Genomic DNA, 11,920 nt, shown 5'->3' on the forward strand with positions numbered 1-11,920 from the left:
CTCACGATGCCCCATTCCTGAATCTTGGCTGAGCTCCCTGAAATCGACCAATAATGTGTGCTAGGTGTGGACGACGATTTGCCGGATTCATCACCGATCATGAACAGAGAAAGGTGTGTGCACACACATTGTACATAAAATTGTTTAGGAACAATTTTGTAGATTTAACGGAAATTTTAAGTACAATCCGAACACAGTACAGTCGTCCTTTATATCATCAATACAATAAAGACTACTTTCTTTTTCTATTTTTGTTTCAAACATCATGGATACACAATACAATTACAACATGGAAACAAAGAGAAGCTGTCAATTAAACGCTTCTTTTTGTTTCCTTTTAAACTGGTAATTTGATAAAAGCTTGTTAAAAAATTAAATAGAAATGTCGTCTTCGTGACATTGATATATACGCCGACCACTGCCTGCATTGATCAGCGCTTTTTTAATCAGTTCTAATATAGTGTATTTCTAGCTTTAGTTGAATAAATAGCAAAAGATTAGTTAATCATGCATCACTCTCTGTAGATAAATTAACTGCGTATGTTTTTGGTTTTTTTTCCTTATCCCATTCCCAACGAGTTTATTCATCTTTAAAATAGCCCCCCCCCCCTTCATTGACGTTTCATAACCTGGCGTTGTATCTAGGTGTGGGGTATGGGAGTTCTGTACCTTCTAGGATTCCCTATTCTCCTCCTTATGATAGTGGTGGGAGGAATAAAGGTAATATACAATCAGAGATACAAACTTATGACGGAACGAGTTAAGGTCGGTTTTATGAGTTGAACTTTTTTTTCATTCTTCCCTAGCTCAGTGTTCTGAGGATTGAATTAGGTGAGATTTTCATTTAAATTCAATACAGTTAAACCGACTTACAGTTTTAGACTAAATCAATAGTTTTCAAACTTAGTGAAACGACACAATTAAAAATGTTCGTTCGCTGCACTTGTATTTTGACTCCAATTTAGTTTTTGGATATACTAGTTTTCTTTTCAAATAAGCAATGTTTCTGGATTAAGGGAATTCGTAATTTCTTGTGATCCTCTGTTCATATCTATTTGCTGATGACACTAGTTTTCTGAAATCATCTCCACATATCGAAACTTTAGTAATTGATGCGAACTTTGAACTAAAAAAGGCAGCTGCATGGTTTCAGGCAAACTGTTTAACACTAAATGTTTCCAAAACAAAGTTTATGATATTTAGGAATAAAAATATGCATTTTGATCCTGAGAACTGCAAATTAAAAATTGGAAATGAGATACTAGAAAGAATAGGAACTGCCTGTACAAATAAATATTTCAAATTTGTTGGACTCAAAATTGATGAATTTTTAAATTGGGACTATCAAATTAAACATGTTTCCAATAAGATTGCTAGCTCAATTTTTGCTCTGAATCAGATTAAAAACATTTTACCGTTAAACATTCGTCTACTAGTCTATAATGCACTTGTAAGGCCACATATTGAGTATGGAATTATAACATGAGGGGGCGTAAAAAATGCTAAACTACAGAAAATCAAGTCTTTGCAAAAAAGGGCAATTAGAGCGGTAAATAATAGTTCATTTAAGGCACATTCAGATCCAATATTTTTCAGATTAGAACTCCTAAATCTTGATGATACATATAAACTAGGTGTTCTATCTTTTATGCATAAATACTTTTATGAAACCTTCCAGCTTCCTTCCAGGATATGTTTAATTCTTTAGCTGAACCAAATAGAACAAAATCATATAAACTTGAACGGGTTCTCTTTAAAACTCTAGAATGTTTTCCCTCTGCCTTATTTCCAAAAATATGGAATTCGATTGAATTAGAGCTGAAAGAAACTAAATCTGCAAAATCGTTTAAAAGAAAAGTCGCCAAGATCTATTTAGATAGTTATGCAAATTATATCTGTAAAAAAAAACTGTGTATCATGTGGATAAACTTAGTCTTTACTATCTTCTTCACCCTGTAGTTCATAAACATGATTCTAATAACTTATGTTACCCTCTGTTCCAACCCTTACGCTGAGTATCCTCCCTTTTATTTTTACTCCCTCACCTTTTACCTGATTTATTATCATTCTTATGTTTAAAATGTACAATGTACATTGTTTTTATCTGCAATTCTCATTCGTTTATAGTGGGCCAACCAATTAAAACAACCTACTCTGGTTAGGCGGGTCCAAACTACATAGTAAATTGTGATTTTTTTATTTGTATTATCTCGTGCTTTTTAGTTGAATAAAAATATGAAAAAAATATGAAATATGCAGAATAACATGTCCGATTCATTATGGTACCTTTTTGAGTTTAAATCTTTGTCTGATCTACCAGGACGTAGATATTGTTATTTTGAGTGCCAGGAACCTCAACTTTACAGAGTTAGCTCGGATAACTGGCATAAAGGGAACCTCTGTGAATCGGAAATGCCACTCCATAAACGGAGGATCACTTGAAATAACGTGCACAGTCCCTTAAGAACCGGTTATTTTGTTTGTTTGCAGGCAGCACCACCTGGCGAAGAGAATCCGAACTGTCCAGCTGAACCTAACATGCCATGGTTTCTTATCATAGGAACATTTCTCAACCAAATATATAATTATTAAGTCAAAATATTTTAACAACATTTCTCATGAGGCAGTGTTGTATGTTTGTGTGATTGCGCGGGGGGGGGAATTTTACATCAAGCTGTTTTTTTTTTACCTATTTTACAAAGTTTTTCCAAAACTCATTCCCCCCCCCCCCCTTGTGAACAAGTCCAATCTGTCTATCTATCTATCTATCATGCCATCTTAATCCTTCCGGAGTACTTGAATCTTAGAATTAGCATGACATGTGCAATGATACTGTTATTTCCGAGTGGAAATAGCCTAAGCCGTGAAAAACCCAAATACCGTGACCTGAGGACGAATTAAAGAATTTGAACGGCAGCTTAAATTTAAGCCGCGGCTCATATATAGTTGGTTCCACTTAAAATTGTATCCAAAATTTCAAGATTTAAGTCGGCGCTTAATTAAAATTGGTTTTTGGTGGATTTAAGACGAGGCTCAAAATCATTAAATTCGGACTCTGTATCTACACTCTACAGCCTGGATTTGTTTTAATGCTGAAGCAAAGGCAAAATATGAATTATTTAGACAAAGCTGAGGCCGAATTTAAAGAATTTAAGCTGCGGCTTAAACTTGAGACACGGCTCAAACATGGTTGGTTCAACTTAAAATTGTATTCAATGTTTCAAGATTTAAGCCAGCTAGCTCAATTGAAACCGGATTTAAGACGCGGCTCAAATTCATTAAATTCGTTCACTGTCGGTAATTTTTTATATGAGTGTGTGAATTAAAAAAAAATAGCATGAGAAATAAGGAAGTTTTTTAATAAATAAACAAACATCTTATGCTTAAGCAAGCAGTATTAATATGGTTGTTAACTGTTATCGACGCAGGAGGATGCGGTATTACTATTTTACTAATCCTTAGGATTGCGATCAACAAGTGCCTAAGGTATAATAGTTTGTTTTCTTCTAAAAAGTATTTTAAATAGTTGGAAAAATTAATTAAATGTACATTTTGTAAATAAAAATTTTCTCATTAGTCCTTTTTTAGGTGTTTAAAGGAAAATGAACGCTGTTGTGATGAGGTTACTTTTTTACAATTGACTAATCGTGATTATTTATATCTTCCGTTTCATTTTTCATTTTTCATAAATAGAAACATATATATGTTTTAAATAATAATATTCAGTCATAAGAATATTTTTTCCAACTGAAGTATTGATATTTTAAAAAAACGTTCGAACAAATTCTATATATTTCTTACATTTTTTCGTCTTGTTGCATTAACCTCGTGTTCACTGTTCAGGTGATGGGTTGTTTCTGTGAGTTTGGTTGTAGTATGGTCTACGATATATTCGTCATCATCCTCATCGTCCTCTGGATGATCACTGTCACCTGGTGGGTCTTCAGACACAGGAATATTATCATTCAATTCGTCAGATTTGTCTTTCTTGATTGTTCCTGAAACCTTTGACAGAAAATCCAATTCAATTAAAAGAAAACTAAACTCTAAATTTCAAATTCTGCAATCTGAAGGTGTAAAATTTAAATCTTACCAAACTTTGCAGATTTAAAAGTAATTCTTTGACATTAGGTTGCAAAGATTAGGGTTAAAAATTATGGCATGGCCGACCAAGTTACCAACAGTGTAACACGATTCCGAATTCTAAGTTATATAATTTATTGGCAAAACCTTCTGTATACTTCTGTTCAACTAAGTATAAATGCCAAAGAATGATGAAAGCATTGCAAAATGATTTGGTTGTAAAAAATTCCATTCACTAACTTAAAAAGGAAAATCTAAAAGATTTCACTTTTATTAAATTTTTTTTTAAATGAGTAATTTTTAAGCGATAATAAAAGCTCTTAGCTATTTCTAGAAAGAAAAAGTCTTGTTTATCTTGATATTATTTTTTCTGATGCCAAAATTATAATTATTTTTGATAAAACTAATAAATTCTGAATGATAATCTGATACAGGATGTCCGATCAACTCTATAGTATACTAGGACACGAGAATCTGGATACATTTAGGTATTTACATATTTTTTTTACGGGGGGGGGGGGCATGCAATAATATACCCCTCTAAATAATTTTAAAAGTTTTACTTTTTGACGATTTTAAGGAATTGTTAGACCAGTTCAAACATTTTTCCATTTGAACAAATTCTATAATGATTCTATGGGTTTTATCATGGTCGGTTTAAACCTATCTTGTTTCAGGGCATCCTTGGGAGATAATGATACCATTCATCATATTCAATTCGATAATCCAGAAGAAGAATCATACTGTGACAGGTATTTTTATGAAACTCAAGTAACGGTAGAAAGAAATCTCTACGCGGCATTAAAATTAGAAAGTTCTGGTACTAATATGACGATTTCGGTGGAAAGGCAAGGCGAAAGTCGATCTAAGAGTCATAACTGGTTTCACGATAGAGATAATGGAATTATTTATTTAATTCTAGTGTCTTTATTTATTCAATATCTTGTCATTATAATCATTGATGGCAGGACAGGACACCTTTTGGAAACTTTAAACTTTCAACTTTTTGTCGCTCCTATTTTTTCTCGAAATTTTAGCATCCATTAAGGCCTGAAACTCTCCTGGAAACCACAGTTTTTACTAATCCAGGAAGGGAACTGAGTCTCCTTGTGTATGCCTCTGGTAATAACAATAATGATATGGTTGTATGCTTACAGGATTCTGTACGAAGTATCGTTTGCTCTGTTATCGGCCGGCTGGCTTGTGTTGGCCGGCGCGCTACTCGTCTTCATTATCGGGAAGGTTTGCTACAGCGTAGTTTGCTGTCAGCTTTGCAGGTGAATATGATAAACCGTTTAAAGGGATCGTTAACTTCTTTAACAGTAAACCGAGACAGATTGGATTTTAATTAAGATTCTCGTCGAAGATGTCTCAGTCATCCGAAGAATATTTTTTTCTTTATACAACCTAACACCCCTGAAAAAAGGGATTGTGAAAATTATTTAATAACATTTCACAAATGCCACAACCTTACTGTAAACATCATTATATCTCTGATTTACTTTGTATTTTTTTCATTTCTCAATCTACGGAAGTATTTATACAAAAATTTTGCATTGGCCTTCAATATTCCATGATTTATCAAATGTCATGGGGATTAGGTTTGATAAATTAATTTGATCCATAATTGACACCGATCAACATTTATATTTCATTGTATATGGTTGCTACGAATTCCTCCTCTATCTATTTATCTACCTTTCTATCTATATATCTTTCTAGCTTTCTATAATAATAATAATAATAATAATATGTCTATCCATCCCTCCATTCAAAGATTGAAAGATGTATGAAAGATGTACGAATAAGAAGAAAATAAAGAACAAGAAATATAGAAACCTCAAAATATTTTCATCTGATATCATATAAATATTTAAAAATATTGTAAAACTTAATCAAAATAAATTATTAAAGTAAAAAATATATCCAATATCCATCTATATATCCATCTTATCTATCTATCCATCTTTCCATCTATCTATCTGTCAGATCTATCAAATCTATCTATCTATCCATCTATCTACCTCTCTTTGTTGTAGGAGTATAGAGGCTAGGAGGGGGGACGAGGAGGAGGAGATGAGATTGAATGCAACTAAAGACAAGGAGGAATTCCTCTGAACTTACAATCTCAATTCCGTGCCACCAACCCATCCATCAATCAATCAATCAATTATTTGTTAAGTGTTAATTGATGGTATATTCAGGCCTAAAACTCAAACGTCGACTCCTTTTTCTCAATATTTTTATCATTAATATACTCAAAGGGGCTGTACGCATAATTTTAAGTGACCCTACATCAATGCCCGATTTATAACGCTACAATGAAAATCAATATCTGATCGATAATGTGGAAGATATTTTCGTTTTTATAGGTTGATAGTACCGTTGTGAATCAAGGATTGTGATCTTTACACGGAGGGTCACTTGAAAGTACGCGTTCAGTCCCTTTAATTTAAAAAGTTCTCTTTGAACACATGAAACCAAAGTTTGCGTCTCAAAATGACGATATAACCGGCCATAATTACGCAGTAAAACCTACTGCTTCGTGATCATTATTTACCCCTGCAATACTTCATACATGGCATAATAGTACTCAATTATACGCTCATTATCAATCCTGATCTGAACTATTAGAACCTCGATATCTTGTTACAAATATATACATATTTATTCATTTTATTTGTCGCCTGGCATCCAAAGAATGTTTTTTAACTATTGTTTTAGTTAATTTATTAAAGTTAGAAATGAAATTATTCCCTGTTATAGATTATAATTAGTAATCAATTTTCCTAATGATAAGTACTTGAACTAGGGTTATTGCTGCTTTTTAAATACTCTAATCTAATCAAAAATTATTTGTTAATAGAACCTTCACTTAAATCCCCATGAACCCTGGTCATTATTTTAAAGGCAAATATTTTTAGTCGCAAAACTTTCTTACAGGAGATTAGATTCCTTCTGAATAATTTTTTGTTACCCCTACAATTTGTGATATTACCCCTCGTGTTTTATTCAACGCTTTGGCTGATTGTTTTAAACCTTGTTCCTGGTTACTTTATTACATCAAGGCATTATTCGTTCTGTGTATTTTGCTGATTTTATAAACTTAATCTTATCCCCTCTGCCGTTTCACTCATAGTTAATACTTTGTGTTTTAAACCGCTATCATACTTGATATTAATTCCTAGCTAGTTATTTTATTTTGTAGTAGCGCTCTCTTCCGCCATTTTTAATCCGTTTCGTGCCATTTTGAAATTCGATCTACTGCTCAAATGTTGTTGGAACACATGGTAATTTATTGAGCGTTGTTGTGTGATATTTAATCTGTTAAATCTTTTATAAATGTGATGAAATATACTAATCAATACTATTAATGGAACACAATTTAAAACCTCGGGGTAAAACTTTTGCGTCTTAAATTTGTGTTTACAGCTAAGCTTTAGATACTAGAAATGGTTTAGCTTTCACCGATTTAAGGAATTCATTTAAAAGTTTTACCCTCTCGAAAAAAAAGCAAGAATTATATTCTAAAATTAGCAATTTTGATTAATTTTATTATTCACTGTGGGAGTTGTTATAAAAGTATTCTTTCAGGGGTTAAATGTAAAAAAAAGCTTAACAGTTTCAGTGGGGCTATGGATTGGTCTGTTTTAGCTCAGATTGTTATCGAGACATAGATCTAAAAATCTTCCGTTTGAAGAATTTTTTGAAAAATAGTTTCTGAACCAAATTTAAAGAGCATTTTAAAACGCCCACCACTTTTCATCCGCGATTTATTTAAATGTCACCCAATTTATTCCAACTGCTACGTAACTATTTGAACAAGTTTCCCGCATCTTAAACCAAATCCCTTATCTGTGAAATTCGTTCCATTGTGCTTGTTCTCTGTTACGAATAAACTATTTAGATGTTTAATCCTATTCTCGACCCGAAACTTTTGATTTCAGATAATTATGAATCTCTCCGATATTCCTGATGAAAGATTAGGAATACATGAAGATATACAGGAAAATAGTTCTCAAGGTTAATATATCGAGTTGTCCTTTATGTACGATTCACAACGGTACCCCTTTCCCTGATTAAAAGTAAACGAGATATCCTTGATTTTCCTAATGAAAATTTATTGTTTTCAATAGTAGTCACTCTTTTTCAAGCTAAGAAAACGACGATATCTTGTACATGATCATAAAAAGAAAAAGTACCGTTCGGGCATGGGCCTGTTTCAATGGAGGTAACTCGAAGTTAACAACGACAGACCCTATAAATTTAAAGATATTTTGGTCATAGAAATTGTTTGCCTTTTTAATGTCAAAGTTATTGTGTTACCACAACCAAAGGGAACTGTTTTATTAGAGGATTGAAGGGAGTTCTGTTGATAAACAAATTCTAAAGTTTTTGATAACAAAAATTCTAAGCCTGAGGAATGGAATGGAAGATAACCTACTTCTAATCCAACAAATCCACCTGATGGTACAGAAGGAAGGAGAGGAGCAGAGGGGATTTAATGATGTGATCAATGCTGCCCAGCAACATATTGAATCCATTAATTTAGTGTATAATCTAGGAGTATCTTGGCTTAACGATGATCCTGATTTTGCTCTCAGCATTATTCAAGGTATACTTGGCATTATTTTGCATCCAGATTTAAACTAATAATCTTTCTCATGCAGAGAATCAAGATCTTAACAAAACGGAGAAGAATGATGATGATGAAAACCTGAAAAGTCTTGAAGATTCCAAAGATAACATCAAATGCGAGGTTGAAGAAATAAAAATAGAAGTAGAGGAAGTGGATGCTTCTGCTAGATTAGACCCAATATCCAACCAAGTCCTAATTTCTCATGTAAAGGATGAATCTGGAACTGAAATAGGTAAATACATAGTTCGATAAGTACAGTGGTAGGCGATTATATCAATACAAAGAAGACGACTTTAGATTTAATTTTGGATTTATATCATGCTTTTGAAAAGCATGGATACAGTACACATAATTTGGAAGTCAAGAGTAGCTGTTGTTAATTAAAAAAGCTTCTATTTGATCAAAACTTCAATAAAAATGTTGTCTTCATTGTTTTGATATAATCGCCTACTACTGTATTTTATTAAATCATGCCAATAGATATTTTTTAGATATGAATATTTTTCATTCATTGTTTCTTAATACAAGACAAGAAAAGTTCTTAAACCGGTTCCTTTCCAATACACATAAAAATTGCCAAAATATTTAATTCAGAAAGTATTATCTTTAAAGGAAAAATATGACCTTCAATATATTTTATTGTTAGAAAATAGATTTCTTGTCTTTTTCCTCTGTTTCTCCTACTTTTCGTTTCCTTCTTTTCATTTTTTAAAAGTTTTTTTTACATCAAATATCAAGTTTGAAATAAATATTTATTACTCTTGAACAATCTTGTTTAATGTTTCTTTGTGATAAACACATTTTTTAGGTAAAGTGATTCTAGAGAGTAGGGAGCCAATGGAACTCGAAACCTATCTTAAAGCCATCCAATCGAAAGAGCTAAAATTTCCATGCACTCTCTGTGAGCATACATCTTCAAGACGCAACGGGTTAAAGAGACACATTTTAGCCAAGCATACCAATGTTCGTGTAAGATGCGAGAAGTGTGACCGAACCTTTATTGAACCGGCAGGGTTAAGAAGACATCAAATTAAAGAACATCCTGAATTTGAGACTGAATTTGGACCGCAGGAAGAGAAAGAGAAAGGTACTTGTAAAATTAAATCTTTCTTTATTAAATAGTAGCTTGGGAACCCAGCCTTACCTGGAAACTAGACTTTCTCTTTGAAAGTCATCCCTCTTAACTTTAAATTCCCGTCATTATACCTATAGGTTTCCAATCAAAATAGAGGCAAATCGGTCAAGAGGTTCTTGAATTATGATCAGATGTACTAATAACAGAGATTACTACTTTATATATACAGATGTGTGTTTACTTTGATGCAATTTAAATTACAATGGTCTGAATCGACCTGAAGGTTGTATTTTTCTAATTTAAATTTTCTTCTATCCGTATTTTTTCCGTTTTTGTAATTTTTTTCCATTACATTTTGCAATGTGTTGAAATCTTAAAAAGCTATAAAAAACTAGTTGTTTTTGGTTTTATAATCAAACTTTAAAAATACAATTAAGTTTAAACATTTATGCTATTCTAATACCTTGAGCTTATAATTCTTGATTTTTGTTTTAAATAAATGTCCAGTTTTGTTTGTTAAGATCAAGCAACTGGAAAGAAACGAACGAAAGTCTCCAAGAAACGAATATTATTTCCATGTTCGTTGTGTGAATTTAGATCATCAAAGAAAGAGATGAAGGAACATATTTCACAGGTAGGGATTAATATTATTATTAGATATTTACAACTTTTTTTGGAAAAACAAATTATAAAAAAGGAACAAAAAAAATTTTAATTTTCACCTTCCCTTTTCCAAAATGTATATAAACTTTCAAAAAAAAAAAACATTAAAAAATTTTAATTCTGATGATTCAAATAGAGGGTTTTGCTCATCCCTGGACCACTGTGCGCTCCTTAAAAAATCTGATATTGAAGAAAATTAAAATTTACTATGAGTTAAAATTGTGATAATTGTTTAAGAAACTAGATAAAATTTATTTTTAGAATCATCATAAAATAGATTTTTATAAATAATAGCCAACGGAAAACTTTTTCTCAAAAAAACTCAAGTCATTTCGCTCTTGGACAATGGACATAATGGGCTTTATGATAATGATAATGATAATGATAATGATAATGATAATGATAATGATAATAATTATGATAATAATTATGATAATGATAATGATAATAATTATGATAATGATAATAATTATGATAATGATGATAATTATGATAATAATAATAATAATAATAATAATAATAATCTGTACTTTACAGGTTCACAAGAATAAGCGACTATCATGTGATCAGTGTACTCGAGCGTTCACAACTCCAAGTAATTTACGAAGACACAAAATGAATATTCACGACGGACTAACGTTTAATTGTGAAATGTGTGAATTCTCTACTCCAAGACCAGAACTTTTAAAGCTTCACAAAGTTCTCCAACACGACGAAACAGGGTTTACTGAAGCCGGAGTTGGTTTCCCATGTTCTGAGTGTGAATATGTCGGAGGTGACGCGTCATATTTAAAGATACATGTTAGAAAACATAACAATGAATTAGTAATGTGTGATCAGTGCGAATATGTAGCAACCAGCAAGAGTAAGTTAAAGAGACACATTGATAATATGCATAACACAAGTACACTATACTCCTGTGAGCATTGTGAGTACAATACTTACAATAAACAAACTTGGAATTATCACAAAAAGAATCATGAGGAACAACAGTATTTATGTGACCAATGCCCATTTATCGGTAAGGTGAAAGGTAACCTGAAAATGCACATTCAAGTGGTCCATTCAGGAGTTAGATTTCCTTGTGATTCATGTAAACATGTTTCTAAAAGTAAACAGCATTTGAAACGACACAAAAAAGCCGTACACATGGGGGTAAAATACCCCTGTGATTTGTGCACATTTTCGGCATCAACTCCAGAAAATTTAAAAGAGCACAAGGCCTGCAAGCATGATGAGACAAAATATCCTTGTGATATTTGTGAATATGTAGGATCTACTCAATTTGTACTGAAAAGACACATGAGGACTAAACATTGATTTTCCGGCGGACAACTTCAAGACACAATAATCGTCTCTAATGATTTTAAAAACTATTTCTCCTAATTTGTTGAAAAATATTTTTCACATCTTTCAAGTCGCCGAGCTTTTTTAAAAAAATGCCTCAAAGGACGGTAAAG

General features: G+C 32.1%; 2 protein-coding genes across 2 annotated transcripts; both read left to right on the forward strand.

Annotated features, from left to right (window-relative positions):
• The first annotated feature begins 24 nt into the window (after positions 1 to 24).
• Positions 25 to 8,031, forward strand: LOC111695956 (uncharacterized). The gene is made up of 10 exons (XM_023465450.1): positions 25 to 113; positions 646 to 720; positions 2,491 to 2,560; positions 3,429 to 3,486; positions 3,589 to 3,622; positions 3,844 to 3,953; positions 4,518 to 4,571; positions 4,761 to 4,835; positions 5,241 to 5,360; positions 6,123 to 8,031. The coding sequence occupies exons 1-10, from the start codon at positions 54 to 56 to the stop codon at positions 6,199 to 6,201; spliced, it is 735 nt and encodes a 244-aa protein (XP_023321218.1). The 5' UTR covers positions 25 to 53; the 3' UTR covers positions 6,202 to 8,031.
• Positions 8,015 to 11,896, forward strand: LOC111695951 (PR domain zinc finger protein 5). The gene is made up of 6 exons (XM_023465437.1): positions 8,015 to 8,090; positions 8,437 to 8,698; positions 8,754 to 8,954; positions 9,531 to 9,809; positions 10,319 to 10,431; positions 10,998 to 11,896. The coding sequence occupies exons 1-6, from the start codon at positions 8,037 to 8,039 to the stop codon at positions 11,778 to 11,780; spliced, it is 1,692 nt and encodes a 563-aa protein (XP_023321205.1). The 5' UTR covers positions 8,015 to 8,036; the 3' UTR covers positions 11,781 to 11,896.
• The last annotated feature ends 24 nt before the right edge of the window (positions 11,897 to 11,920 follow it).

Source organism: Eurytemora carolleeae, unplaced genomic scaffold (assembly GCF_000591075.1).
Source record: "Eurytemora carolleeae unplaced genomic scaffold, Eaff_2.0 scaffold96, whole genome shotgun sequence".
NCBI lineage: Eukaryota > Metazoa > Arthropoda > Copepoda > Calanoida > Temoridae > Eurytemora > Eurytemora carolleeae.

Excerpts from the sequence above, each read along its gene's own strand:
- LOC111695956 (XM_023465450.1), top strand. The coding sequence starts at position 54 with ATGTGTGCTAGGTGTGGACGACGATTTGCCGGATTCATCACCGATCAT. Across the intron at positions 114-645 it reads CCGATCATGAACAGAGAAAG|GTGTGGGGTATGGGAGTTCT; the intron begins GTGTGTGCACAC and ends CGTTGTATCTAG. Across the intron at positions 5,361-6,122 it reads GTTTGCTGTCAGCTTTGCAG|GAGTATAGAGGCTAGGAGGG; the intron begins GTGAATATGATA and ends TCTTTGTTGTAG.
- LOC111695951 (XM_023465437.1), top strand. The coding sequence starts at position 8,037 with ATGAATCTCTCCGATATTCCTGATGAAAGATTAGGAATACATGAAGAT. Across the intron at positions 8,699-8,753 it reads TGCTCTCAGCATTATTCAAG|AGAATCAAGATCTTAACAAA; the intron begins GTATACTTGGCA and ends TTTCTCATGCAG. Across the intron at positions 8,955-9,530 it reads TGAATCTGGAACTGAAATAG|GTAAAGTGATTCTAGAGAGT; the intron begins GTAAATACATAG and ends CACATTTTTTAG.